Source organism: Solanum tuberosum, unplaced genomic scaffold, assembly GCF_000226075.1.
Source record: "Solanum tuberosum cultivar DM 1-3 516 R44 unplaced genomic scaffold, SolTub_3.0 scf00284, whole genome shotgun sequence".
Lineage (NCBI taxonomy): Eukaryota > Viridiplantae > Streptophyta > Magnoliopsida > Solanales > Solanaceae > Solanum > Solanum tuberosum.
In genome coordinates, this window is record NW_006239212.1 from 150,681 (window position 1) to 175,414 (window position 24,734).

Genomic DNA, 24,734 nt, shown 5'->3' on the forward strand with positions numbered 1-24,734 from the left:
TTTTAAAGTTTGAATTTAAATTTTCAAAGTTTTAAATTGTGAAATTTAAACTTTTATACTTTTAAAGTTTGTATTTAAAACTTTAAAAGTATAAATTATTTTGCTTCTAATAAAATTATAAGAGTTTTAATATTATTTGTGTAATATTCCTAATTTTTTAATTATAACAGTTGGGACCCGGTTTCCGATCCGGTCCGGGACGGGTACACTGATTTTTTTCCGGAATTACTGGTTCCGGTCCGTCCTGGTTCCGGTTCGGTTCAGTCCCGTGGTGGCCGGTTCCGTTCCAGTTCCGGTCCCGTTGCCAGCCTTAATTACCAGAGTGAGCTTTCCAAACATGCCCTATTTAATTTTTAGGATTAATAATATGTATTTTATTTATGGTAAAAAAAGGGACGACAATTCTTAATAGGTTAATGATTTAGCCAGTAAAAAAAATGAATAAACATCCCCACACGGATAAATCGTTAATAATAAAATTTTAATTCATTCATTAACCATCAATTTAATAACCTAATATAAATAAATTAATTTATTATAACTTATTAATTATAATTTGATTTAAATGACCCTACCTATTATGACTAATTAGGAAAATAACTAAAAAGGAGAAACTAAAAAAACAAATGTAAAGTACAATTGAAATAGATTCTCCCTTCTTCATAGTATTCAAATAAATAAAAATTTCTGCCCTTCATTCTTACTTCACTAATGTTATTTAATTAATCTTTAGAACTAAATTAAATTAGATTAATTTTATTTATAATTTAAATTTATATATTTAAAAATTATATAAAAATATTACAATTTGCAATACTTTTTTATTAGATCAAAATTATAAAATTTGATTCTCACAGATCAAAATACGAATTTAATTAGTTTTTGAAATTCAACTAAATTAAATTAAATCAAATAAACAAACTTAACTATTTAGAGAAAATGACCAAAATGATTCTCAATATATGAGTAATGCTTTGTTTTGATCCTTAATATATTTCACTTGATCCTTAATAAATAACAAATTTGCTTATTTTAGTCCTAATGTATAACAAAAAGAGTTCATTTTGGACTTTTATCCCAAATCTAATAGATTTTTATTAAAAAAATATTAAATTTAACTATGAACCCTATGTGGCCAATAAAATTCAGTATTGTTGTCTACTTTGTTAGCTCCAAAGAAAGAACTCCACAAAATCTAGCAACATTTTCTCTATTTTCCCAAACAAAAATTTATATTTTCTCTTTCCTAAAATATTATTCCACTGACGTAATACAAATTTATGTTTTAAGCAAGAGAAAATAGTTAATTTTGTTAGAGAAGTAGAGATAATGGTGTTAGATTTCATAAAGTTTTTTTTAAGCTAACAAATAAGACAATAATGATGAATTTTATTAGGCATGTGGGGTGTATAGTTAAATTTAACACTTTTATTTTGATAAATTTGTTAAATTTATGTTAAATGATCAAAATAAACACTTCTTGTTATACATTAATGATCATTTCAATCAAGTGAAATATATCAAAGACCAAAATATACATCTTTATTATATGTTAAAGACCATTTCAATTAAGTGAAATACATGAAGGACCAAAAAAAAATATTACTCATACATTAAGGACTATTTTGGTCATTTTCTCTAATTATTTACAACTCAGTTCATATTAATATGACAAAAATATAAGTTTTAAAATGTTATCAAAGTCATTAAGTTTAGCTCACAACAAACAAAACTCGACAATTCCAAGAAAAAAAAATGAAAGATAAAAAAGAGACTATAAATAAAAAGAAAGAGAAAAGCAATAGAGAGAGAAAGTTAGAGAGAATGAAAGAAGGGAAAAGGAAAAGCTCAAGGCTTCTGTTGGAAGCCGCCGGAGCGGGGAGTAGCCGTGACACCCGCAAGTTGGATTTGGACGGAGAAGCTGCTCAGCATCAAGAGAGAAATGAAGATCCTGAAGATGCCGGCAGCGAACGCGAGGAGGAACCGGTGGCCGGAGAAGGAGAAGGAGAAGGAGAAGGAGAAGGAGAAGGAGAAGGAGAAGGAGAAGGAGAAGGAGAAGGAGAAGGAGAAGGAGAAGGAGAAGGAGAAGAAGAAGAAGAGAAGGATGAAGTGCCTGAGGTGGTTCATATAGAAAAAGGAGATGGCGATAGTGTTGCTAAGAAGGTAAAACCACAACTTGCTGCAGGGTTTTACGAGATTGAAACTGTTAGGAGAAGGAGAACTCGAAAGGTTAGTTTTTTTTCGTTTTTTTTTTTAATCTATTTAATTGTTGATTTAACATTCTTACTATTGATGTAGTTTTGTTTAATTAATTTTCCTGAATTTTTGGGCATTAATTTCGCTGATTTTGCTTCTGGATTTGGGGATCTTGGAAATGCTGTGGAAACTAAAGGGTCAAGTCCAGTATTTGATCAAATGGTAAGTATTCCTATGGAATACAAAAATTTAGCTTTTGTTGTACTCCCTCCATTTCATATTACATCCCGTGAGAAAGCTTTAATTAACAGTTGTGCTTTACTAAATTAACTTTATTAATGATGTTTTCTAACTCTAAATTTGAATGATGTTTTTGTAACTCTAAATTTGATTTTGGGGTAAAGCTGTTGTAAAAGGTGCAGGGTAAAGAATAAAATAGGGTTATTAAATAATAAGTAAAAGACAAAATGAGAAGAAATTATTAAGTAACGACACGATCCTACCAAATCGGTTGTTATACAAAATGGGACTTTCCGTCATTACCTAACAATGAATTTAAACGATACGATGCAATAAAATTTAAGTAATAGTCAAAACAAATATGATATTTAAACTCACAATACGATACAACGGGTAAAAACCATCCAAATAAGGTGTCCTAGAAAATAAGGAGTGTTTTTACTAACTTACCTTAATTAAATGCCTTGAAGAAAGAATGTATTAAAACTTGAAGAAAGAAGTGATTCTTTAATGGTGTAAAACTCCATGTAATAAAACAAGGGTAATTTTGAAAGAATAAGATCAATACCTTCTTGAAACCCTAAAAGACCACTTATTTTGAAACAAAATGAAAAGCTAAAACACCACTTATATAGCAACAAAGGGAGTAATACTAAGGATTGGGTAATGCCTGAGTTGCAACATGAAGGTTTGAGCCAAATTGAGCAAGGTCGGTCACTGAAAAAACTGGCTGAGTACATCAACTAAAAACTTTCAAGTAAGGGAGCCAGAGAAAGAGAGAGCGGATCTGAGGGATCAGAATGAATCTGCTGCAGCATAAGAGTTCTATACCTCTTCCGTTCTTAAATACTTGTCATGTTTTATTTTGCACATTTCTTAAGAAAAACATTAACTAGAGGGTAATTATCCTTATTTATTACTTCTCTCTATTTAATTTTTCTCTCTTTTGCACCATTTTAATATCTCTCCATATATATTTCTAAGGGCAAAGGTGCAAACAAACAATTATTATGTCTTCATTTTTCTAAAATGACAAGTATTATGGACTATCTATTTTTAGCAAGTATGCCAAGCATTTAGGAACGGAGTGAGTAATAGACAAGTATTTAAGAATGGAGAAAGTAATGAATTTCTCTTGATTTCGTAAATTGGACAAGTAAATTGGAACAACCATTATTAGTATGGGGGCCATGTAATATAAGATGAAGGTAGTAGTTTTTGGTTCCAAGTTACCACCTTTAGTAGCTTGTAGGTGATAGTTTCCCACAGGCACGGCCCAGTGGCTAAGAGCCTGACATTCGAACTGTAGTGAACGAGTTCGTATTTCTTCATGGTCATCACTGTCCAGTCCATTTTTTCTGCTTCCAGTTGACTGTGAAAAAAGAAAAATAAGTTGAAGGTAATAGATGTTATGTGTTTTTTTGTTCAGGCGTGGCTGGCCGGAGACGGCAAATACATGGGAACCTGAGAAGAATCTGTTGTCCTGTACTGATATTATTGATGCATATGAAGAGAGGTTTCTTCTATTTATAATCTTTTTTTTTTAGTTCCTTATTCTGATTAGTGTATAGGGGATAGTTCTCTTGTTAATCTTTGGTACCTTTCTGAATCTGTTTCCTTTCACTTTGTAGCTTGAAGTCAGGGAAACTACGATCAACACGCAAGCGTAAGCGGAAGTTTGGGGCTACACAGACTCAACCCAAGAAAAAGCAGCAGCAGCGTTCCCCTGCAGCAGCTACATATAATGTGCCAGCAGTGAGGGTTAGGATAATTGAGGAGCCTACACCCTCACCCCCTTTGAATGTTTTGAAGGCTACAAATCGTGTGGACAGTAATGGTAGTGAATTGAACAGCAAAGTAGACAAAGTGGTGAATGGAAATGGTTTGAGATTGAGAGAGCAAAATGAGTTGAATTTGAAGCTGAGTGAATTAAAAGGAGCAATGTCAACCAATGGGAACCCTGTGGATATATCTGGTAATGGTCTCGCAAATGGATTTCCTAAGGTTAATGGTGCAGAATTTTATCAGTCTGATCGCTGTACTGGAGCTAAAAAGAGGAAATCTGGTTGTGTTCGGAGATTTAAACGGGAGACTACCTCAGCTGTGAAGGATGATATCCAAGATGCGTTAGCAGGTGGTCCTTTGGCTACTTTTATGCAGGACGGAAGTCATAATCATGAATTGGTCGCCGGTGACTTGGTTTGTAAAAACAAGTCTGATGATTCCAAAGATGGGTATACCATTACGCAACTTGTCAACCCTGTAGGATATAAAGCTTCTTTCTCCAATGATATGCTGGATGTCTCAGTGACCTTTGTTGCCAAGAGGTTTGTGAATTAAAACCTACATTTCGATTTCTATGTTTGCCAGCCAATTTTGTCAATATGTGTGTTGTGGTGGTGTGATAATCAGAATGTGCAATCTCTAAACTTTTTATTCATTTCTTTACAAGTCAAAATAATTTCATTGATGATCAAATCAATACACTATCACTATAAATGTGTGATCACATCAAACTTCAAAGAAATTTCATCCAACTATATATCACAAAAAAATCATCTAAGAGGAGTACCCACCAGCAAATTTTAGATGATAATATGATTTCACCCAAGCTTTCATTGATGATCTGGTTTGTAACACTTAATCTTCTTTTACAAACTGGTTATATTTGTAAATCCTTTGCAAAAGAGTATCGACATCATCACATTTCCGGTCTTGAATTAGTCTCCTGAAAGCTATTTCCTGGTTATTTTGCTTCCGTTTCTTCATGTGCATCAACAATGCATTCTCCTACGTTGTGATCATAAATAAACAAGACAATTTATATTTCAAAGCTCCACACCAAACTACCAAGTGGATTTAAATAGGATAATTTGTTTCTTAATGTCTTCTTTGTCTTGCCCGTGCTCATATAATGTAAGAGTTCTCACCCTCTACAGACTCTATAACTCATCAATTACAATGCCTGAGGTAACTACCACAAGTATATGCCAAATCTTACTCCCCCATCTGCTAGCCTTGTTCCAGCCTAAAATCAATGCCTCTCCTCCACTCAAAACAAGCAGAAACAGTGTCATCATGTAGAACCTCTCTAAAATTTAAAATAATTGAAATGACTAGTGTACTCAAGTTGATGTGTTTTAGGAGAAATATCCATTTTTTTCTGTATACTAGTGATGCTTGATGCCTTGATCTATTCAGTGTGTCTGGGAGTGAACTAGAAGGTTCAAGATCATGATTAACAACTATGAACTTTTCACTTGATGTGTACTATGAGATGCTTATAATCTTCTAATCCTTTCTTGTCTTTCGATATATACGTTATTTGGTTTTCCGTTTTCTTTCTTTTCTTTTATGTGGAACGTTCTTGATTGAACAAATATCTTCCATCTTCTATGTCTAACAATGTGAACATTGCAGTTTTTGAATCTTTTTTAAAAAGGAGCGAAAACTTTAGCCTTTTACTTAGCTTATCAAATAGAGAGAGAATCATAACTTGAGTCTTTTTTGACCTTCAAGTTGTTGAGATTAGCTGATTAAGACTATTTCTAACAATTAATATTTTAACATGATCAGTTGTATTAAGTTTCACAGAAGTTGATTTATTAAACAAAGCCCTGCATTGGGTATACAAGGAGTCAAGGATATTCAAATGAGTTAGAAGATGTCTTGAGTCACTCCACCAATTGGCTTAAAGTTTTTGAATTAGATGTTTAGGTTATTTCACATGATTTTGCTTAGTCCTTTCTTACACTCAGTAGTTCGTATTAAAGTTCATATCAAACCCAATAATTGGATTACACGTGTGATAAGATGTTGAGTTTTAGGAAATCCCATATTAGTTATACATTGAGCACCCAAAATGTACAACCAAGGGTGTGGTCTAGCAATCAATGACGTTGCAATGATGACCAGGGGAAACCAAGGTTCGGATTTGGACAAAAACAAAAATAGTTGTGTGATTTCTTCCCATCTGCCTAAACCTTAGTGGGTAGAGTTACCTTGTGCTTGTACTTGCGGGTGGTTCAGGTAACCAGTGAAATAGTTGAGTTGTACACAAGTTTGCTCGGAAAGCACCGTTACAAATAGAAAAGGGGATCCAAAGGGATTTATTAGGATCTCAGGCCAATCCCTAATGTTTAAAGGTTTGGGTTCGATATTTGATTGTTTTCATATAATAAATACCAAATCTAATCTTTTTTTTTAGTTAAAGTGAAATATACCAAATCTAATCTAATGTCCCACTCCGTGTTTATACTGCATTCCCTTTTGCGTTGTGCTTTGTTTTGGTAACTTGTCCACCAAAATTGTTGTAAGAGAGACTCTTTTTTTATGGTCAGGATAAGCTAAAAGTTCTCAGATTTTCAAATCAATTTTCAGTGTCGTTATTCTGTTGGTCCCGTTACATCATACTTTTAGTGGTACTTCTTTAGTGATCTTTGATTTTTTTTTCTTGAAGTTGTGTCACTTGTTTTTCTATAACAGCGATGTAATGTGTGTATAAGTTGCAATGACCAGTGTGATAACTTCCTTCTGTTTTTGTTTTTTCTCTTTTCTTAATGGAGTGAGCTTGAACTTGACAGTTAAGTTCATGGTCGCAGCTTGCTCATACTCTCAGTGGCTTCACCAATTTTCGTGCACATCTCTAGATTATCTATTCCTAAATTTTCAGTTCAAATCAGCTTTGCTGATTCTTTTATTAGTTTTTGTTCACATTACAGACTTTTTCTTAGTGGTTGCCTGCAGGTCCGATGGAAATTTAGTGCTGGTGGATAACAAGTTTCTGAAGATGAATAATCCACTTCTGGTAGCTATTTCTCTTTTCTCTCTTATTGGTTTTTGCATCACCATAGCAATGATTTTACATTTTTCGTATGGATTAATAACAGTTATTTCTCAGTTTCCGTAAATATAGAAACTTTTAGCATCTGCCATCTAGTTTTAAAATCACCACAACTTCATTCCTGATATAGCAATCAAAATATTTTCTGTGATCTAATTTTGTAATGGTTTAGAAGTACTACATTGATAGTGCCTGGAAATCTGAGCTAGTAGACTTTATCTTTTCCTCATTGTATTTTTCTGATTAGAGTCTCACCAAGTGTTTTGGCTCATCACTTCAGATAAATTTCTGAAGATGTTGTAATTTGTTAAAAAATAAACATTACCTCATTCTATTTTGTAATTATGGTTGTTATTTGACAACTGTATTGATATATACTCGTAACTCCAGTTATAGAAAGTATTTCCTTCCGCTTTACTTAAATGATTCTCATTTAGATGACTCTTAATGGAAATATTGTGTTTGTTTCTTTTGGCAGTTGATAAATTTCTATGAGCAGAATATGCGATACAATCCGTCTGAATGAGTTGGCTGCAATGAAGGAAATATATATGTAGCTCGATTAGCTTCATCTCTTGCCTTATCTTATGTAGAAAATGTTGTTATTTACTTGTTATAACAAGCTGCAGGGTGTTAACCTATTATGTTTATTAGGAAGGCTAGTAAACAGCATGCTAGAATATATACTGTGAAAAACTTATATTAGGGTTTACTGTTTCCCGATATAATATGCTTCAGAGTTCTATCTCGATGTGTACCCAGTAGATGAGATGCCGGAAGTAATATTCTTCTGACCTTTTAAATGTTAAAAATCATGTCGGAATTCCGTAGTGGAGTCCAAATAATCCGGATTAGCACTGCCTAGTGTGGCATCCGGGGGAGAAGCGCTCCCTACCAAGGGTCTTTTTATAATTAGGTCTCGAACTCGAGACTTTTGATTAAGGGAGGAGCAGTTCTATTCGCTGCACCACATCCTTTGATGGTGTTTTAATCCGTTTGATATTCATGTTGGTAAATCTTTTCTTAGTTGGTTACGGTGGTCCTGAAAAATGCCATTGCATGTCATTATTAGAATTTCTTGGCATGTTTTATATGAAATCTATCAAAAATTAGTTCTTTTTTTTTTTGGAATCCTACATGTAGCTGCCACAACCTTTGCCACTGCTTTTGCCCTTCGGGTATGCACTCTGTGTTGAGTTCTTTGTGCGTATTAGGTAAACTTTAAGTCCTACATGATCACCCTTCTTTAAGTCTGACTTTTAGTATTCAAAATCCACTAGTTTAACCACTCTAGATTACCTCGTACAAACCAACAAAAGGAGAAAATCCTTCCTTTTTGGGGTTTATTCGTTCTCGTGATTCAAATCCAAGACTACTGATTACGGGTAGAGAAATTTCGTCTATTTCCACCACAACATGCAAAAACAGTGCTAAGGCATCTAGAGACATTATCTTCCAAAAGGAAGCATAAGGTGATGTGACCATGATAGTTGCAGCTTAAAGGTCTCCTTTATATTCTCCTGTTTGCATGCCAGAAGATTTCATATTATTTTCCAATCAACACATACTACCAAAACAAAGTTCTTATTGTGTTAGGCAAAAGTATGGGGGACATAGGGCCATCACCAATGGTTCCTTCAATGATTGTTGTGTTTCTTAGTTTACTCATTGTTTGGCCAACAATTTCTAGTATAGGTGGAGGTGCCACCATTCTTATACTAGTTTTGTTATTTCCCATCTCATTGACACTTGTTGTATACTTGTTGTCAATATTCATTCCTGTGCAAAATATATCATCTGCTACATATTGGGAAAACAATAATACTGGTTATGTTACATATGATGGAGAAGGCTTGTTTGGGGTTGGAACTATGCTCCTAGTTGTGCTCTTCTTTGTTTTGTACAGTATTTTGGGATGAATTCTCTTCTCTGTTTAGATGATTGCATTGTGAATTAGTGATAATTGTGGAATGGTGACGGGTTGTCATAGTTGTGCGGAGTTGAGGGTGGCAGTCGTTAGGGTGCTAGTTAGAATTATGCATGTATTAATTATATGCAGAGATGAATTGGTTATTCCATCATAAAGTTGATCGAGCTTTATGCGAAAAAAGCAACTCAAGAATGTATTATTTTATCCAAGTTTCTTTCATGGGGATAATCATAAATCACTCATGAATTATACATATTTTAGGCATACCAAAATAGTAAATCTATAACTAAATACGATACTTCCACCTTGTTAGGATGATTGTTAACCTGTTATATTGTATTGTATTGTATTGTTAGTTTAAATATAATATTTGTTTTGATTATTATTTAAATTTTATTGTATCGTATCATTTAAATTCATCGTTAGGTAATGATGAAAAGAACCATTTTATGTAACGACTAGCTTGGTGTGATCGCGTGTTACCTTAATATTTTCTTCTTATTTTGTCTTTATTTATTAATTTACACCCTCTATTCGTTTTTACTTGTCCATTTTTTCCTTTCTTTGTGTCCCTTTTTACTCATCATTTTTTACAAATCAAGAAAGAACATTTTTTTTAAACCTATTATACCTTCAATTGATTAAAATTAAGTTAATGAATTTGAAAAATGTAGTAAATAAAGCTATTTGGGATCCTATTAATTAATAAGAATAAAATGGTAAACTCATTATACAATCAATATTTTCTTAATAAGCGTGCCAAGTAAAATTTTGACAAGTGGACATAGAAGTAATAATTACTCCCTTTGTTCCTAATTACTTGTTCACTTTTGAATTGACACACATATTAAGAAAACAATTATTGATATAGTGAGTTTACCATTTTACCTTTATTGATTATGAAGTGAATGAATTAACAATTTAAGATTTTCAAGAAGTTCTACCATTTTCAAAGTAATTAATTGAGAGTATAATAGGTAAAAAAAAAGTTGTCATTTTTGATTTGTCAAAATGGACAAGTATTTAGGAGGGACAAATAAAAAAGTAAAAATGGACAAGTAATTAGGGACATAGGGATTATATTTCTTCTTTTACCCTACATTTTCAAAGTAGCTCTACATGTATTCTACTTTTCTCGTAGGTTTTATCATTCAAATTATGCATTTGTGACATTATATAAGGACGGAGAACAATACAATATATTCATTAAAACAATACAATACGATACAATATAACATAATACAATACGATACATAACAATCATCCAAACAAAGTGTTAATGTGCTCAATTCCATACGCAACACTAAAATGTTAAGTCATCCTTTGCAAAATAAGTGTCACTTTAGCTCGAAATTGAGTTCAATAAAGAGACGGATTAAATATCCAATCATTGAAGAGAGTGCTCCTTGTTCTATCTGCATATCTTTCTTCTGATACTGTCAGAATTCCGCCGATGACTTCCTACCCAGCTCCCATAAACCCGACCCGAACCCGAATAGGATGGATAGGAACCGGCGTAATGGGCGGCGCCATGGCCTCTCGCCTTCTCTCCGCTGGCTATTCCGTCACAATCTACGCTCGAAATCCTTCTAAAGTTGTTCATCTTCAATCCCAAGGTGCACTTCTTGCTGATTCCCCAGCTGATCTCGCACGCAACAGTGATGTTATTTTCACTATGTTGGGTCACCCATCAGATGTTCGACAAATTGTCTTAGAGAGTTTGATTTCATCTCTTAATCCCAATAGCGTCATTATTGATCATACCAGCAGTCATCCAATCCTCGCTAAGCAAATCTTTGATGCCGCCCAAGAGAAGAATTGCTGGGCTGTTGATGCCCCTGTGTCTGGAGGAGATATTGGGGCGAGGGAAGGGAAATTGGCAATTTTGGCTGGTGGAAATGAGGATGTGGTGAAGTGGTTAAACCCTTTGCTTGATGTGTTGGGTAAGGCGACTTTTGTGGGTGGTCCAGGAAAAGGGCAAAGCTGTAAAATTGCGAATCAGATTGTTGTTGGGGCGAACATGATGGGGTTGAGTGAAGGATTGGTGTTTGCGGAGAAGGCGGGGTTGGATAAGAGGAAGTTTATGGAGGCAGTGAAGGGAGGAGCAGCTGGTTCTATGGTTATGGAGTTGTTTGGAGAAAGAATGATCGGGAGAGACTTTAGGCCTGGTGGGTTTACAGAGTACATGGTAAAGGATTTGGGAATGGGTTTAGATGTTGGAGCAGAGCAGGGTGACGACGTTGTGGTGTTGCCTGGTGCTGCATTGAATAAGCAGTTGTTTTCTGCTATGGTTGCTAATGGAGATGGGAAGCTTGGCACTCAAGGGCTTATTACTGTTATCGAGAGAATCAATGGCAAGTGAGATTACGAGATCTTAATCTTGTGCCAATGTTCTTGTTGACTTGGGCATCTTTGCATCTCATCAGTTGCAGAAGTGGACGTCAGCTGTGGATATAGACTTAAGCTATAAGAAACGGAGTCACATCAGCTATATTGGTGAGTTTTGTTTTGGCTATGCTTAGTATTGTGTGACACTACAATGCTGGAATTGGCCCTTACAATTGTTTGTTAAATGGATTAGTCAGCCATTATTTGTTGGTGAATGATGGTTTTAGGCTGACAAGTGATAACCTTCCATTTATGCTGTACTCAGTTTCAGTTCATGCTTAAACTGTGCAATGCTATTTTGAGATATGGTTATAATCTCACTAACAGTCTGGCAAGTTAGGTATCTCCATTTTGATTTTCAGTTCAGACTAAGTGGATAAATGTAGTCCTCCGCGACGCATAGTAAGGCTTTCTCATTGGATAAAATGTTAAATGTGAAAAAGATTAACATAGTTTAGAAATCAAGTTAATACTTTAATTTTCAAACAAGAAGCTGCTTGTAAATCTTCAAAGTTACAATACTGAATTGAATCAGATATGTTACAAAATTCAAAGTTGGAGTAGGAGATCAAATTTGGTTAGGATCATTATGCGTAATGTGTATTTATCCAATTTTATACTGTTGATTGTTGATGAGAACAAACCCTGAAAACAAAAAATTGAAAAGCAACTAACTAAAGAATAAAACTACATACTCGGTGAGTCCAAATGGTACGTGAGGAGTTAGTTGTTGGGTAAAACAATTTTCTCCAAAAGAATATTGTGCCAAGGGAAACTCTTGGTCTCCCCCATAACTGATTACAGAGATTAACAAGAAGAAAATAGATAAATTGTCTACCTATTTTGTAGTCAGACTTATCAGAATAAAGAAACAATAGCTTTTAACAATTCTAAATTTCGACAGCGGAAAATGGTAACTCAATTGTCAATAATAAACGATGACATTTATGATGCTTTCTTTTCCTCTTCACTGTATCTCTACTTTCTTTCTGGGAGACACTGAATCTAGGAACAGTAGAGAAAAAACGACCTTTATTACAACAAAATTCTGATGCCTATCATTTTTCATAAACATCCAAATGCAGGTTTGATTGGGACATCCTTCTAAGTCTTCAGGCTTGTAATCACCTGGTATGACGATAAATACCTCTTCGGGTTAAGATATACATTCATATTGCAGAATCCCATCTACAAGGAACTCGGTCCTCCAATGTCTGACTGGCTGGTTATAATCTGGTAATACAAAAAAAAGTCCCTCAGAATAAAATTTAAGCGAGATGGCAATCGTCTATTTTTGAGAATACAAGTCCTATAATCTAAGTGACAAGCTATTGAATACAATCTTCAAGTCACTTACCCTATTTTTAAGCTCCATTCCATCAGGAATAACTATTTTCATGCCTGGTCTTGCAGCAATACTGACTTTCCCCTAAATTTTCAAATAAAGAAAATCAGCAAGTATTAGAGAGCATTTTGAAAGAAAAACAAACGCCTAATAGTTCTCTCTCTCAAAAAAAAAAGTTAAAAATCCTGAATATTACGACCAAAAGAATGCATCAAAGCAGAGCATGTCGACATGATAGGTGTTTATTGGGGGGAAAAAAAGACACCATCCTGATGAGATTATTGATGTACATTTCTTACCTTTAGAGTTATGCCAGTTCCAAACCAAACATCCCCCGTCACCTTCAAGCTATCAAGTTCTATAATGCTTGGAATTGACTTGAAAAGACTACGGAAATCATCAACCTGATCAACAATTTACATATGTTTAATATATGAAATAAACTGATAAATGAACGTTGTGAAAAAGATGGATGCACATATTTACATTTCCAAACTCAGGTCCTAGCTCAATAGAAGGATCCTTGGGATTTGCTCTTGCTGCATTTCTCACAAGTGTGCCTTCAACTGAGGTGTAGAGATCTGACTGCAGAATATAATAATGATGACAAAGTTAGTAGATGTAGTCTTATATCATGTGTAGAAAATATAGTTAACAAGACCACCCTTCAACCTGCAAAATGAGCAAATCTGATGTTCTCTCAACTGGAAGGTATCTTGACCATGGAGTATCAATAGCAAATGCTCGATCGAAAAACTGGATCACATGAGAAGGTAAGGTGACAGATGATATCAGAAAGAGAAACACCAAACAAAGATAAAACAAGCTTTGGTGTATATGTGAAACAATATATTTCTACTTGAAGGTGCTATTGCTTCAGAAACATATCTTGTGACCTTTGGATAATAATACCTTAGAACTGGTAAAACCCAGATCATTTCTTTGTAGTAGCCTCTCAACGCAGCTCATACTCATCCACCTGAAAAATTACAACAGAGCAAAATGATTTGATTCCACTATATTTTCCACCATGAAAGAAAAATAAAAACCAAATCACTTACATTGTATTGATTGATTTGACATGCTCCTTTGACTTCGGGCCACGAACAATGAAAAACAAAAAAATAAGATTCATCATACAATGCAAATCCTTGAAACTCTAATAAATTGCACTGTAACAGTTCACAAATACATAAATTTACAGGGTGTGCAGGAAGGAAGGAGACTGATTGTGAAAGCCTATGTCACATTTACTTGATTCTGGTATTACTTCATAGAGTAAGTTAAGAATCCAGTATCAGTGCATTCAAGGAGTTTAAAAAGTCTTTTGATGTACACCAATAACAACATACCCAGAGTAATCACAAAATTGGGATCTGGAGAGAGTAGACTGTATGCAATCCTTAACCCCCTATCTTGGGAGGTAGAGCGGCTGTTTCAGATAGACCCTCAGCTCAAGGGGAAAAAACAGGTTTAAAAAATATGCATGACACAGCCATACCCTTGTCGTAATAGTTGAAATAAACAGAATCAAGCCAAATGAAGATTTTGGGAAAAACATTAGCTGGGGGAGTTGAGGAAAAACATCTCGACTAATATCAATGCAACTTTCACCTAATGGATCCATGATCAAGTTAGAGATAACTGATGCATCTGAACAATAGACATGGTAATTCAATTTAGTGATTCCTACAATTTGATTTAGTTCTAACGAAAAAACAAAAAAATCTAAACAAATTTGTTCCCCCTCAATTGTCTTTTTCTCATGGCATATAACTTGACCCATTAACATCTAGATGGAAAAGTTCACCGAACCCAAATTTCAAACAAATATGAACCAACACTAGGAACTCTTTTTAAAAATTTTTATAATGAAGTAAGATAATATTATTAACAGTAACCCCTTGATGAATAAACTAACTAAACATCTAGGTTTCAGGGAGTGCATTGGAACTTATAATTTGTCCAACCAACAGTTCAACAGTTATCCAATCTCTTGTACTGTATAACCATCATACTAAGCACACCTTTAATTATCTCTGGTGTGGACAAGAACTTTCTTTTATGACTTATTCCCTGCTTTAGGAACAAACTTTTACATATTTAAAAAGAAAGAAAAAAAATTATCACTTGGCTTCCAGTTTTGACTGATGAATTTTGCTCATCTGCTGAGAGCCATATATTGGTTTCTTACATTTTCTCAAAGCTTTAGAAACTGCAGGGGTTATTTATGACAGCTAACTTGGTTCAGGTGAAGTGTAAAACTCGGACCTCATGTGTGAAATTAAACATCAGAACAAGTTTTTTATTTTTTAGACAGAGTCGGAATAAACAGCTAACTTGATTCAGGTCAAGTGTAAAATTCGGACCTCATGTGTGAAATTAAACACCAGAACAGGTTTTATTTTTAGACAGAGTCGGAACAGGGACATTGATAAACTCCAAATTGCTCTGGTCTGCTGAGAACTACATGCTGGTTTCTTATGTTTCGTCAAAGTTTTAGAAACTGTAGTCGGGGTTATATTTGACAGGTAACTTGGTTCAGGTCAAGTGTAAAACTCGGACCTCTTGCGTGAAATTAAATGTTGTCAGAACAGAGACATATAGTCTAACAACATAATGAATGCAGGCCATAACCAACCTGAATCCTTCCTTCCTGAGGCGGAAGACTCGTCTCTTCCGTTCCTGAGGTGGTAGGCATTACCTGAAATACTGAAAATTATAGCAGCAGCAAGCAGGTACAGCAAACTGAAAAGAGCTGAAATTAGCAGCTGCCTGGTGATACCTCGACGCAATGTTCTATGCTGTTTTTAATCAAATGATTCAGAATTTCTGAACAAGCAAATCAAGGAGCTGTCCAAAACAATATCACTCAGAAGATAAAAGATTCCAATCACCTCATGCAGAAAAACAATAAACAAGTTATAAAACTAGCAAAAGGATACTTGGGTCAACAACTTCAGCAAGGTTTTCTGACTGCAGCAGCAGGAAATACTCCTTACCCTGTAATATACATACATATAACATTGAAGAATGTTCCATATTCAGCATGATGTTCAAGTTAGCAAACCTCACATAATTGAGAAATATATTTACATGTATGTTTGCACAAACATGCTAGTTGATAGTCAAGAGAACTCATGCAATTACACGAAAGATTGTTCTAGATTTGCTCTGCATTAGAATATGATAGAGCAACCTTTCCTAATTTTATCATAATTATGAATCTCAATTTTAGGTAATTTTCCTCGTCAAATAACTCATTTTTCAATAAGTAGGATTTTTGCTTGTTTAGTGTTAGCCTAAATTACGGTACAAGGAGTCCTCTTTTATTTTTGTTATCAAATTCAATAAGAAGCCTTGATCCTTTAACCCATATGGTATCAGAACTTCTAAAACCTTGTGAAGACAAAATTTTCCTTCTTTTCAAAAATTTATTGTTCTTGTATCTTCCCTGACGTCCCCGGTGGCATCAGGCTTCTGGTGATTATTCTGGCGACATCATCACCATCGACCACTATTCCAACCATTCTTCATTGCAACTTTTCAAGCATACATTCCTTAAAAAAAATGTGTTCTCTTTTTTCTTCTTGGTATCAGAGTAAAGAGGTGTTAGATCATTAATTTGAACATTGAATTTTAGTCGTTCTGACAATTTTTTGGCTACGTTTTAGCTGTTCGTTAAGGCAACGCTGATGATAAGATGGGGAATAGCATCTCCCTACCTTTCTCCAGGGACAGACAAAAGATTCATCTACATGTCCACTAGAGAAAGCACTTTCTCCGATATACTATTTCCAGTGATTTTTCTAGGAAATAATTCCAGCACCCTTTTCTCCGGGGATTGTTCGTTATTTTGAGAGACACTATCCATGCAACTAGTTTAAATACCTTGACTTACTGAATTCTCTTGTTTTCAAAATTGGCAAATTCAAGTTGAGTCACCACCTATAAGAGGGTGAGAAATATCACCGTGTAGGTTTCTTTTGGATGCCCGAGAAATCTGTATGGGATCAGCCCTTAGACCAACTGCAACTTTCAAAACTCGAAGGTAACAGATCCACTTCTCTACCCTTCTCCATTCAAATACCAAGCTTAGTTCACATGTCACAGGACTCGAACCTGAGATCTAAGTCACAAGTTTCTCAACATTTCTCACTTGAACTAAATCCTTTTGGGACAACAGCATAGGTGGTTTTCCTTATTTTTTTTATGACAAGGGAAACCCGCAGCCGCTACCCTTTGGGTGCGCACAGGGTAAAACCCCCGCTCCTATGCAATAGCTCGCAAACCACATAGGAGAGGTAACCCGCACTAGGCAAGCCTGGTGCGACGAGCTCGACCCAAAAGGCAAACCCCTTGCTTTCGCTGACAAGGGGTTTCGAACTTGAGACCTCCAACATGGAAGTCCCAAGCTCAAACCACTGGGCCACCCCGAAGGGTAGGTGGTTTTCCTTATTTAGTACTTCTTTATTTCACATAGTTTGAATTTCCTCGTTTCATGTAACTATAAACTCCAAGATAGAGGTACTCTTTTACGTTGATAACATCTCAATTCAATTAGATATTTTCTCTTTTCATAGTATGTGTGCGTGTGTATAGGAAAAAACAGCATAAATAATAATACTGCCTAACTTTCTTGCTAAGGTCTTACTTTGGGTAGCAATAAAACTCAACACCATACACATCTCTACCTGAGAAATTAGCGGTTCAAGCTTCCCACTGCTGTTCAAAGAAAGGAAAACCTCCAGCAGGTTGGATGGATATCTACCATGAAAAAACAGACATTAGATAAAAACCAATATAGTTCAAGATCAAAACAAGCTGAGATTCATGGCAATCATTGACAGCAAATCAAGTGCTTCAGTAAGAAATAAGTGTTGATTAGATACCACTGCAGCCTAACTTATCTTTGAATAAACACTTTTGAAATGCCTTAATAAGGACATCATAACAGACTCTTCTTTTGCTTCCTTTCGCTTCTACAATCAATAAAATACCTTAGAATCCTTCTCGAACACAAGCAATCTCTTACTCAAGAATCCATAGTGTCCCTGTAGTTACGATTTGTAGGTAGTTCTTATCCAGAAATTTACTCACTAAATTAACATAGCAACAAACTGTTTTGAGATTTTTTAAAAAAAGTTAGCATCCAACTTCAAATGTAGTGTTGTACCCTTGATCCAGTTTCAAGCTGATACACATGCACGATGCTTAAAAAACATACATGTTCAACTTGCTCTATCATCAAATGTGATGATTAATTATTATTGGTAACAAGTTTTATTCTTTCTTTCTAATATTTGAGAAGCGAGTGCCAGAGTAGAGGTGTTTTCAGGCAGGGGATGGATAGAGAATCATAAACTCACTGAGTAAACCTTTTCCTTTGTTTTGGTTCATACTATCACAATGACCCAAACCATACAAAAGATATCACTATTTGCAGATTAACTAGTTCCCTAGACTTGCCAAAAGTCCTTGTCTAAATGCTTTAATCAACCGGTAAAAACTCGTATACAGAAATGCAAAATATAGATCACAATCTACATGATGGTGGATAGATTTTATTTACTCATTGTGATGTCGTTCTTAAGTAAAAGTAAGACTAAACATACGCACTAAAAGTTTAGTCAGCATAAGAAGAGTGACGTGAGGAGAGATTTGAGGGAGTTGTGGTGCTGCAATGCAATCGATTTCGTTGTTCCAAGAGAATGGAATGATAAATGAAGACGTACCACAAGATTCCTTCAAGTTTCTCGTATTGGAAAAGGGAAAAAGGCAGTACCAAGAAGAAAAAGTAAATTCCAGGTAGCTTTTATGTTGCACTACGTCCTAGAGAAGTTTCCCCCCCTCCAAACAACATCTTATGCAAGATACACTTCTGCAATACATCTCTCCCAGTCGTTTGACCTTTTCCTCGCTAGGCCCTAAATTTCAAGATATTGAATTTGGAGCGCCCAAAAGGATGCGGAAAATCAACATAGGCATAAGGAAGAGTTAATCAACTGAATGCCTAGAGGCCAACATTCAAGAATTATACACAGCAAAGTTGTATCAATGCAGATTTCTGATTTTACATAGCAAAATATATTTTGATTGTTTAATTCTAAATAATAAAATTAGGAACCCCAGGGCTTCGGTCTAGTGGTAAGAGCGCAGTGATGTCAAGGGTTGGAAACCTTCCGCGGACAAAAGCTCGGTTAAATGGAGAAGGGAGGAGGAGCGGCCTCATTATTCATCGAGTTCAATATATAAATAAAAAATTGAGATTCTGTTGAAGATAATTATGCAAAAAGAGGTGAGTAATTTAGTTGTATAGCCTAATAGATCTTCCCAAAATGTAACTGCTCAGACTTGTCTGTAAAATTTGCTACGGTCACACAGTCTCACATTAACTGTTTCAGAAACTTCTTTCAAAGAGTTCTCCGGAGAAAAAGAGAAGTTCTCGAAAAACAAAAATAGCACCATTCAACCACTTAAAAATTCAAAACAGAGATAAGTTGCAAAACAAGATTGGGTGGCATGGTGGATTGTTTCAACCCGAGTGAAATAAATATCCCGTTTATCTTCTTTTTTTTTTTCATAAGTTCTTTAATCTTCCATTTCATTGGAGTATCAAACTTTGTACTCACAGGCACAAAGAAGAGAAGGAGTAAGTAACCAACTGATATCCCTTCCAAAAATAACAATTGTTTCAAATTCAATATTTACCAAAACTTCCTAGAATAGAACCCCTCATCCATCAAACTAGTATTTTATTAAGAGTCCACAGCTCTCTAGTATAACTCAGTAGAGCAAGGCATCAACACAAGCAACCAAAAATAAAAACTTATTAAACAAACAGAGCCGCCAATTCTCATGTGCATTGTTTTGGCAGAGAAAATAAAGAGATACAAACATTAAGTTCTGGTATAAATGGAACTTAAAGAATCCACAAAGTTTCTTAGGGAAAATAGCCATGAAAAATCATATATGGAGGCAGACAATGCATTATATTTATAAATTGCAAGAAGGTTCAATTTCCAATTCCGATCAGAAGGGGATCACTATCGGAGCAGGATATAATATCAATCCTTGATAAAAGCTTGTGAAGAAACAGAGAAACAAACAAAAATTGTGGTATGCATAGAACTTCAGAATACCCACAAAGTTGCATAAAGAAAGTAGGATGAGAACGCATACATGGTGGTGGAGAATGAACTACACACGTGTATCCAATGATCACACCAAAAAGACACAAAATTAAAAGAAAGTATGATTCAGAAGTAACAGCTCTACAGGATTACTGAAGTGCAAAAAGGTTCAACTTCCATATCATTTTCCTTTATTTTTTTCAGCTTCTTTTTTCAAGTGGAGGGAGGTCACACGGGGTAAAAGTTGTTCTCATAAAACAGGCATATATGTCCTTGAATTACAACATAGTACTTCTAGTCCAAAAATGACACATTTTGCAAATAATTTAAAATGCTAAATATGTACAAGCAGAGAGCAATAGCAAGATGGGTAGAAGAGACGGACGAAAACGTACAACTTTTCCTGTGCACTGGATTTATTGAGGGTCCGCGACTCTGACATATCTTCAATATTTTCTTGTTGACGTTGGCTCTAAAAACCCATTGTAAGAGCTATTTACTTCATAAAAAAATGAAGTGCAGAAAATAATAAAACAGAAAACGCATCACACGTCAGAATATTTTAACAAACCTGAGTGAAAGTGTGGATATTTTTATTTGGGTGCTTCTCCAGAACCTAATTTAAGTTATTAGCTAATTAGTTCCCAGAAAATCACATTAAAAAAGCTCAGAACACATGTGATATAACATCAGTCACCTTCATGATGCCATCATGTGTACTAGGAGTATTCATCATCAGCAATGGAATATTGCAACCATATTTTGAGTTGATGGACTGCAAACACATATCCAGTCAGTTGTCCAAAATTTACACATTACAAATCAGCATAAGAGACTAAACAATGGGTTGCATAAGAAACTGGGAAATACCTACCTCAATATGATTGACGACGAAATCTAGACAAGTTAATCCGTTACATACTTCAAGTGCAGATCTGTATATCAAAGCAACACTAAATAAATAAAGATAAAAGCAAGAGCAAGATAATTTATCAAAAAGCACTACAGATCGAATCTGTAATTTAACTGCAGCTGCATGGGTCCTTTACATATCATTCCAGAACACAGCATTTTTGTGATTGAACATTGAATTCACTCCACAAAAAAGTATTGTCTCTTCTAATACACTAAGAACTTCAAATCAGTACAGGTCATGAGTAAGCTCTGTTAAAAGTAAAAGATATTTCCATGGATAAAGATAAAGGGGTGAAAGTCTTCCACCCCACCTTAACTCGTGTTTCTTCTTTTCTTCTAAGGTAAAAAGTCAAATGCAATGACTTCAAAAGTCAGCAACCAATGCATTTGGTGATATATGAAATGAAGGTTAGAATAGCAAAGTGTGCACAACAAACAAACTTGTAAGAGATCACATACACAAAAATATTCAGATAATCAACAGTCCAAGATCCATTTCTCTATAAGGCTAAAACCCTATGGTATTTGCATATAAATTTCCGGAATTAGAACATTAGACTCCTCTATAGAACAATATTGAGAATCAAGAAAGAGAGCCTTAAATGTTATTACCAGAAGTTCATTGCAGCTAAAATCTTATAACTGTAGAATGGATTCGTCAGTCTAATTACTAGTACAACAAACGAATTTGCTTATAGGCTGTGATCACTTAGGAATAATAAAAGGAGGAAAAGAAAACTTTTGGACATCAAGTACAGTAAGAGAGGAAAACAAAGTGTTCATTGAGAAATGAGATCAAAATTGGAGTTGACTGTCATTTCGAAATAAGTGGAAGGTTTTATTTACAGAACAGTAGTCACCATCCAAATGGAAAGGAAGTTTTTGCAATCTATGTGGTACAGAAGTGTCACTTTCTCCTCTAGAAATAATTCGGGAGGAGAATGTAATATAAACCGGTAAGGTTCTTACTTCATTTTCCAACCAGGAAAGCATAAGTTGCAGAATTTATGAAAGTCTAACAGGTATGAAGTACCTCTCAAATAAACTCAAGCTATCACTGCAGCAGTATCTATAAACATAATAAAACAGAAGCTCTAGGTGGTGCAAGTGTGCAAAAATCCCGCATACCATAATATTAAAAAAGGCACTCTTAATCAAAAAAGAGAAATAAAAACATTTCTATCTGGAGAGATCATATATTCTACAAAGTATCAGCTTTGAGTAAATAACAATAATGTTAGAGACACTAATCTTTTGGTGTTAATTAATGATATATCTCAACTCTCAACTGAATGCTTACTTTGGTCCACTGAAACCCATATCAGATCCCAAATTACCATTAAACTTTAACACGACAAGTTTGTCCAGTAGCTGCTTAGTCTCGGTAGCATCTGCATAAAAAGGAGACCAAGTGATTGTTATATCAATCAGATACATAAATAAAACATGATTAAGTTACCTTAATGCCTATGTACCTTTAAAACCACAAGTGTTTGTAAGAAGGACAAAGAATCAACAAGAATATTTTTTATAAGGAATAATCAAGAAGAGCATAAGAATCATATACTTACCCTCAGAAGCGGGTTCTAATCTTTCATAAGGCAGAACATAAATTTTATCCTTGCCGACTGTCTTGATCTTGTCAAGTTGTTCAACTTCCTCTCTACAGCCAAATTTCAGGCAGAAAGGGGGGAAACGTCAATAAAGCAGTAAATTAAAACTTGAAATACTGCTTGAAATCAATGAAGTGATAATAGAAGCACACAACATTCAGAACTACAACCCTCTATACTATATCTAGATACCAAAACTATTTTAAATACTTCAGTCGTAACGTATAGCAATTCTATAGCTAGTGAGCAGGAAGAGATTGTTAGACAAAATTGAATTTCAGATCAGTGAAAATATGATACACTATCGGTTTTCCAATTAACTAAGCTAATAAGGAACCAATCATCTCTTGTTGCATTGCGGATTTGGATGGTAAACTGTAAACAATTGCATTCTCATTGCTTAATTTCTCTTGGGTGTTAATGTTACCAAGGGCTGTGGAAGAAGCAATTATGACTTGGAGTTTGGAGAAAATCGACAATGAAAGGAAGGCAGAATGGAAGACGACACCTCGTCAATACCAACACCCTTTTAGACGATATTATCAATTAGAAATTTTAACTTACTTTTTCTTGAGAAGGTTCTTTAGACTATACCTTCTGGTGTTATTCCTAGTAAATTCTAGAACTTTGTTCTTTTTCTTACTGGAATTCTAGAATGCTACCCAGCCTCAAAGCTAACTCCTTTATTATATTCTTAAAAGAGATCTAAAGCTATGGTACCTTTGAACTATCACAGCAATGTTGTAAAGTTGGAGGCAGCCATGTTTTAATATCCATATCCATTGCTATTACTCATCAACGAAAATAGGCGACCAAATCCTTTTCTCCTAGTTTTCAACGCCATCGTGTATCATTCATTATCCACCCGTCAAAATAATGTAATCAAATAGGTAAAGTTGAACCCCTCAGTTTTCCCCCAATCAGCTAGTGTCCTATATACATTTTTACCTCAATGAGTGTGAAATTCATATCACAAATAGACAAACATGTACAAGTTTCAAGTCATCACACCTAAAAAATTGATCGTACCTAATTTCAGGCTTTGCAATTGCAGAAGCTCCCAAGGCAGCATTCAATCTTCTCTGCTCGTAAAGGAAAGTTTTTGTAATCAAATTACAAAACAAATACACAAATTGCACGGAATCCTTGGCAGGCACAGGATAGGTAATTTTCTTGTAAATATCCAACGGCATACTCGAATCAACAAGACCCACAATCGGAATTTGCAACTTAGCAGCCTCTTGAATCACTGAAGACTTCCTCTCCGTATCAAAGATAACCACACAATCCGGTGGCTGTATAGCCGTAAGGTTCAACTTCTTATTCCTTCCTCGAAACTTTCTCGGACTCGAACTGTTTGTTAAAAAGCCTCCAAGACGCCAAGAAGTATCATTCCTACACCCAATCGTTTCCGTCATCTGATCGATAATTTCATCGAAAAGGGTGTTGGTATTGACGAAAATGAAGCGGGCTCTTTGGCGAACGAGTTCCCCAATGAAGGAACAGGCGTTACGGAGGCAGATCAATGTCTTTTCGGAATCTACGATTGTCATCCCATTCCTGGAACCTATTGAGTAGATTTTGAAGTGGTGTGCCGCCACACGGCGACCCAAGTGGGCGTTGGTGCTTAGAAGCTTTTGGATTACTACCGAATGGATTGTCATTGTGTGAGAAAATAGGGAAATGGGTTGTAGTTTGTTGTATAGATCGACAATGGAAGTTGAGGGTTTAAGGGTTTTGGGTTTGAGCACGAAGGGCTGATGCCTCCGGCCGCTAAAGTCGTCCAATTGTACTCTATCAGTTCACTTGTCCATATAAATGAAGTGCATATAAAATTTTGTAAAAAAATTGGGAAATTAATAATTAATGTCCACGGTATAATTCAAAATATATTTTTCGTGAAAAAATAATTTTTTTGTAATATAATCAACACATTAAGTATTAGATCTGCTCAGCTCGATTATTTGTGTTATCCAGAAAATAACTTCGAGAATTATAACTTTCGCAAGTGAACTATAAATTTTCATAAGTAGAGTATTTGTTGGGAGGAAGATGTGATATTATGTTTTAACAAGATATGTTGACGTGAGTAATAACTTTGATGAAAATTATTGACAAGTTCTATCGAATG

At 35.0% G+C, this 24,734-nt stretch overlaps 3 protein-coding genes across 9 annotated transcripts; 2 read left to right on the top strand and 1 right to left on the bottom strand.

The window, feature by feature from the left end:
* The first annotated feature begins 1,777 nt into the window (after positions 1 to 1,777).
* LOC102585992 (chromo domain protein LHP1) lies at positions 1,778 to 8,027 on the top strand. 5 transcript variants are annotated; one of them, XM_015314286.1, is made up of 7 exons: positions 1,778 to 1,993; positions 2,060 to 2,229; positions 2,393 to 2,418; positions 3,866 to 3,952; positions 4,068 to 4,763; positions 7,170 to 7,243; positions 7,758 to 8,027. In XM_015314286.1, exons 1-6 carry the CDS (start codon positions 1,825 to 1,827, stop codon positions 7,210 to 7,212), a joined length of 1,191 nt encoding a protein of 396 aa, XP_015169772.1. In that variant the 5' UTR covers positions 1,778 to 1,824; the 3' UTR covers positions 7,213 to 7,243; positions 7,758 to 8,027. The 5 variants fall into 5 exon arrangements, with proteins under 5 accessions (XP_015169772.1, XP_015169769.1, XP_015169768.1 ...); XM_015314283.1 differs by having other exon boundaries at positions 1,779 to 2,011; positions 2,081 to 2,229; positions 7,183 to 7,243; XM_015314282.1 differs by having other exon boundaries at positions 1,779 to 1,993; positions 7,183 to 7,243.
* A 2,518-nt stretch (positions 8,028 to 10,545) lies between these two features.
* LOC102586329 (probable 3-hydroxyisobutyrate dehydrogenase-like 2, mitochondrial) lies at positions 10,546 to 12,768 on the top strand. Of its 2 annotated transcripts, XR_001474993.1 has the most exons (2): positions 10,546 to 11,705; positions 12,683 to 12,768. XR_001474993.1 is itself a non-coding variant. In XM_006359057.2 (1 exon), exon 1 carries the CDS (start codon positions 10,663 to 10,665, stop codon positions 11,569 to 11,571), a length of 909 nt encoding a protein of 302 aa, XP_006359119.1. In that variant the 5' UTR covers positions 10,546 to 10,662; the 3' UTR covers positions 11,572 to 11,965. The 2 variants fall into 2 exon arrangements, 1 of the variants encoding a protein (XP_006359119.1); XM_006359057.2 differs by lacking the exon at positions 12,683 to 12,768 and having other exon boundaries at positions 10,546 to 11,965.
* On the bottom strand, positions 12,328 to 24,420 carry LOC102586654 (ribosomal protein S2, mitochondrial). 2 transcript variants are annotated; one of them, XM_006359058.2, is made up of 18 exons: positions 23,633 to 24,413; positions 22,562 to 22,653; positions 22,291 to 22,381; positions 20,950 to 21,010; positions 20,773 to 20,850; positions 20,647 to 20,691; positions 20,471 to 20,547; positions 17,637 to 17,709; positions 15,888 to 15,945; positions 15,728 to 15,774; positions 15,584 to 15,646; positions 14,004 to 14,035; positions 13,855 to 13,921; positions 13,615 to 13,698; positions 13,429 to 13,527; positions 13,242 to 13,346; positions 12,955 to 13,026; positions 12,328 to 12,830 (listed from the first exon to the last, which is right to left on the bottom strand). In XM_006359058.2, the coding sequence occupies exons 1-18, from the start codon at positions 24,265 to 24,267 to the stop codon at positions 12,786 to 12,788; spliced, it is 1,824 nt and encodes a 607-aa protein (XP_006359120.1). In that variant the 5' UTR covers positions 24,268 to 24,413; the 3' UTR covers positions 12,328 to 12,785. The 2 variants fall into 2 exon arrangements, with proteins under 2 accessions (XP_006359120.1, XP_015169765.1); XM_015314279.1 differs by lacking the exons at positions 12,328 to 12,830; positions 12,955 to 13,026; positions 13,242 to 13,346; ... (12 more) ...; positions 22,291 to 22,381; positions 22,562 to 22,653 and adding an exon at positions 23,358 to 23,535 and having other exon boundaries at positions 23,633 to 24,420.
* Positions 24,421 to 24,734: the final 314 nt, after the last annotated feature.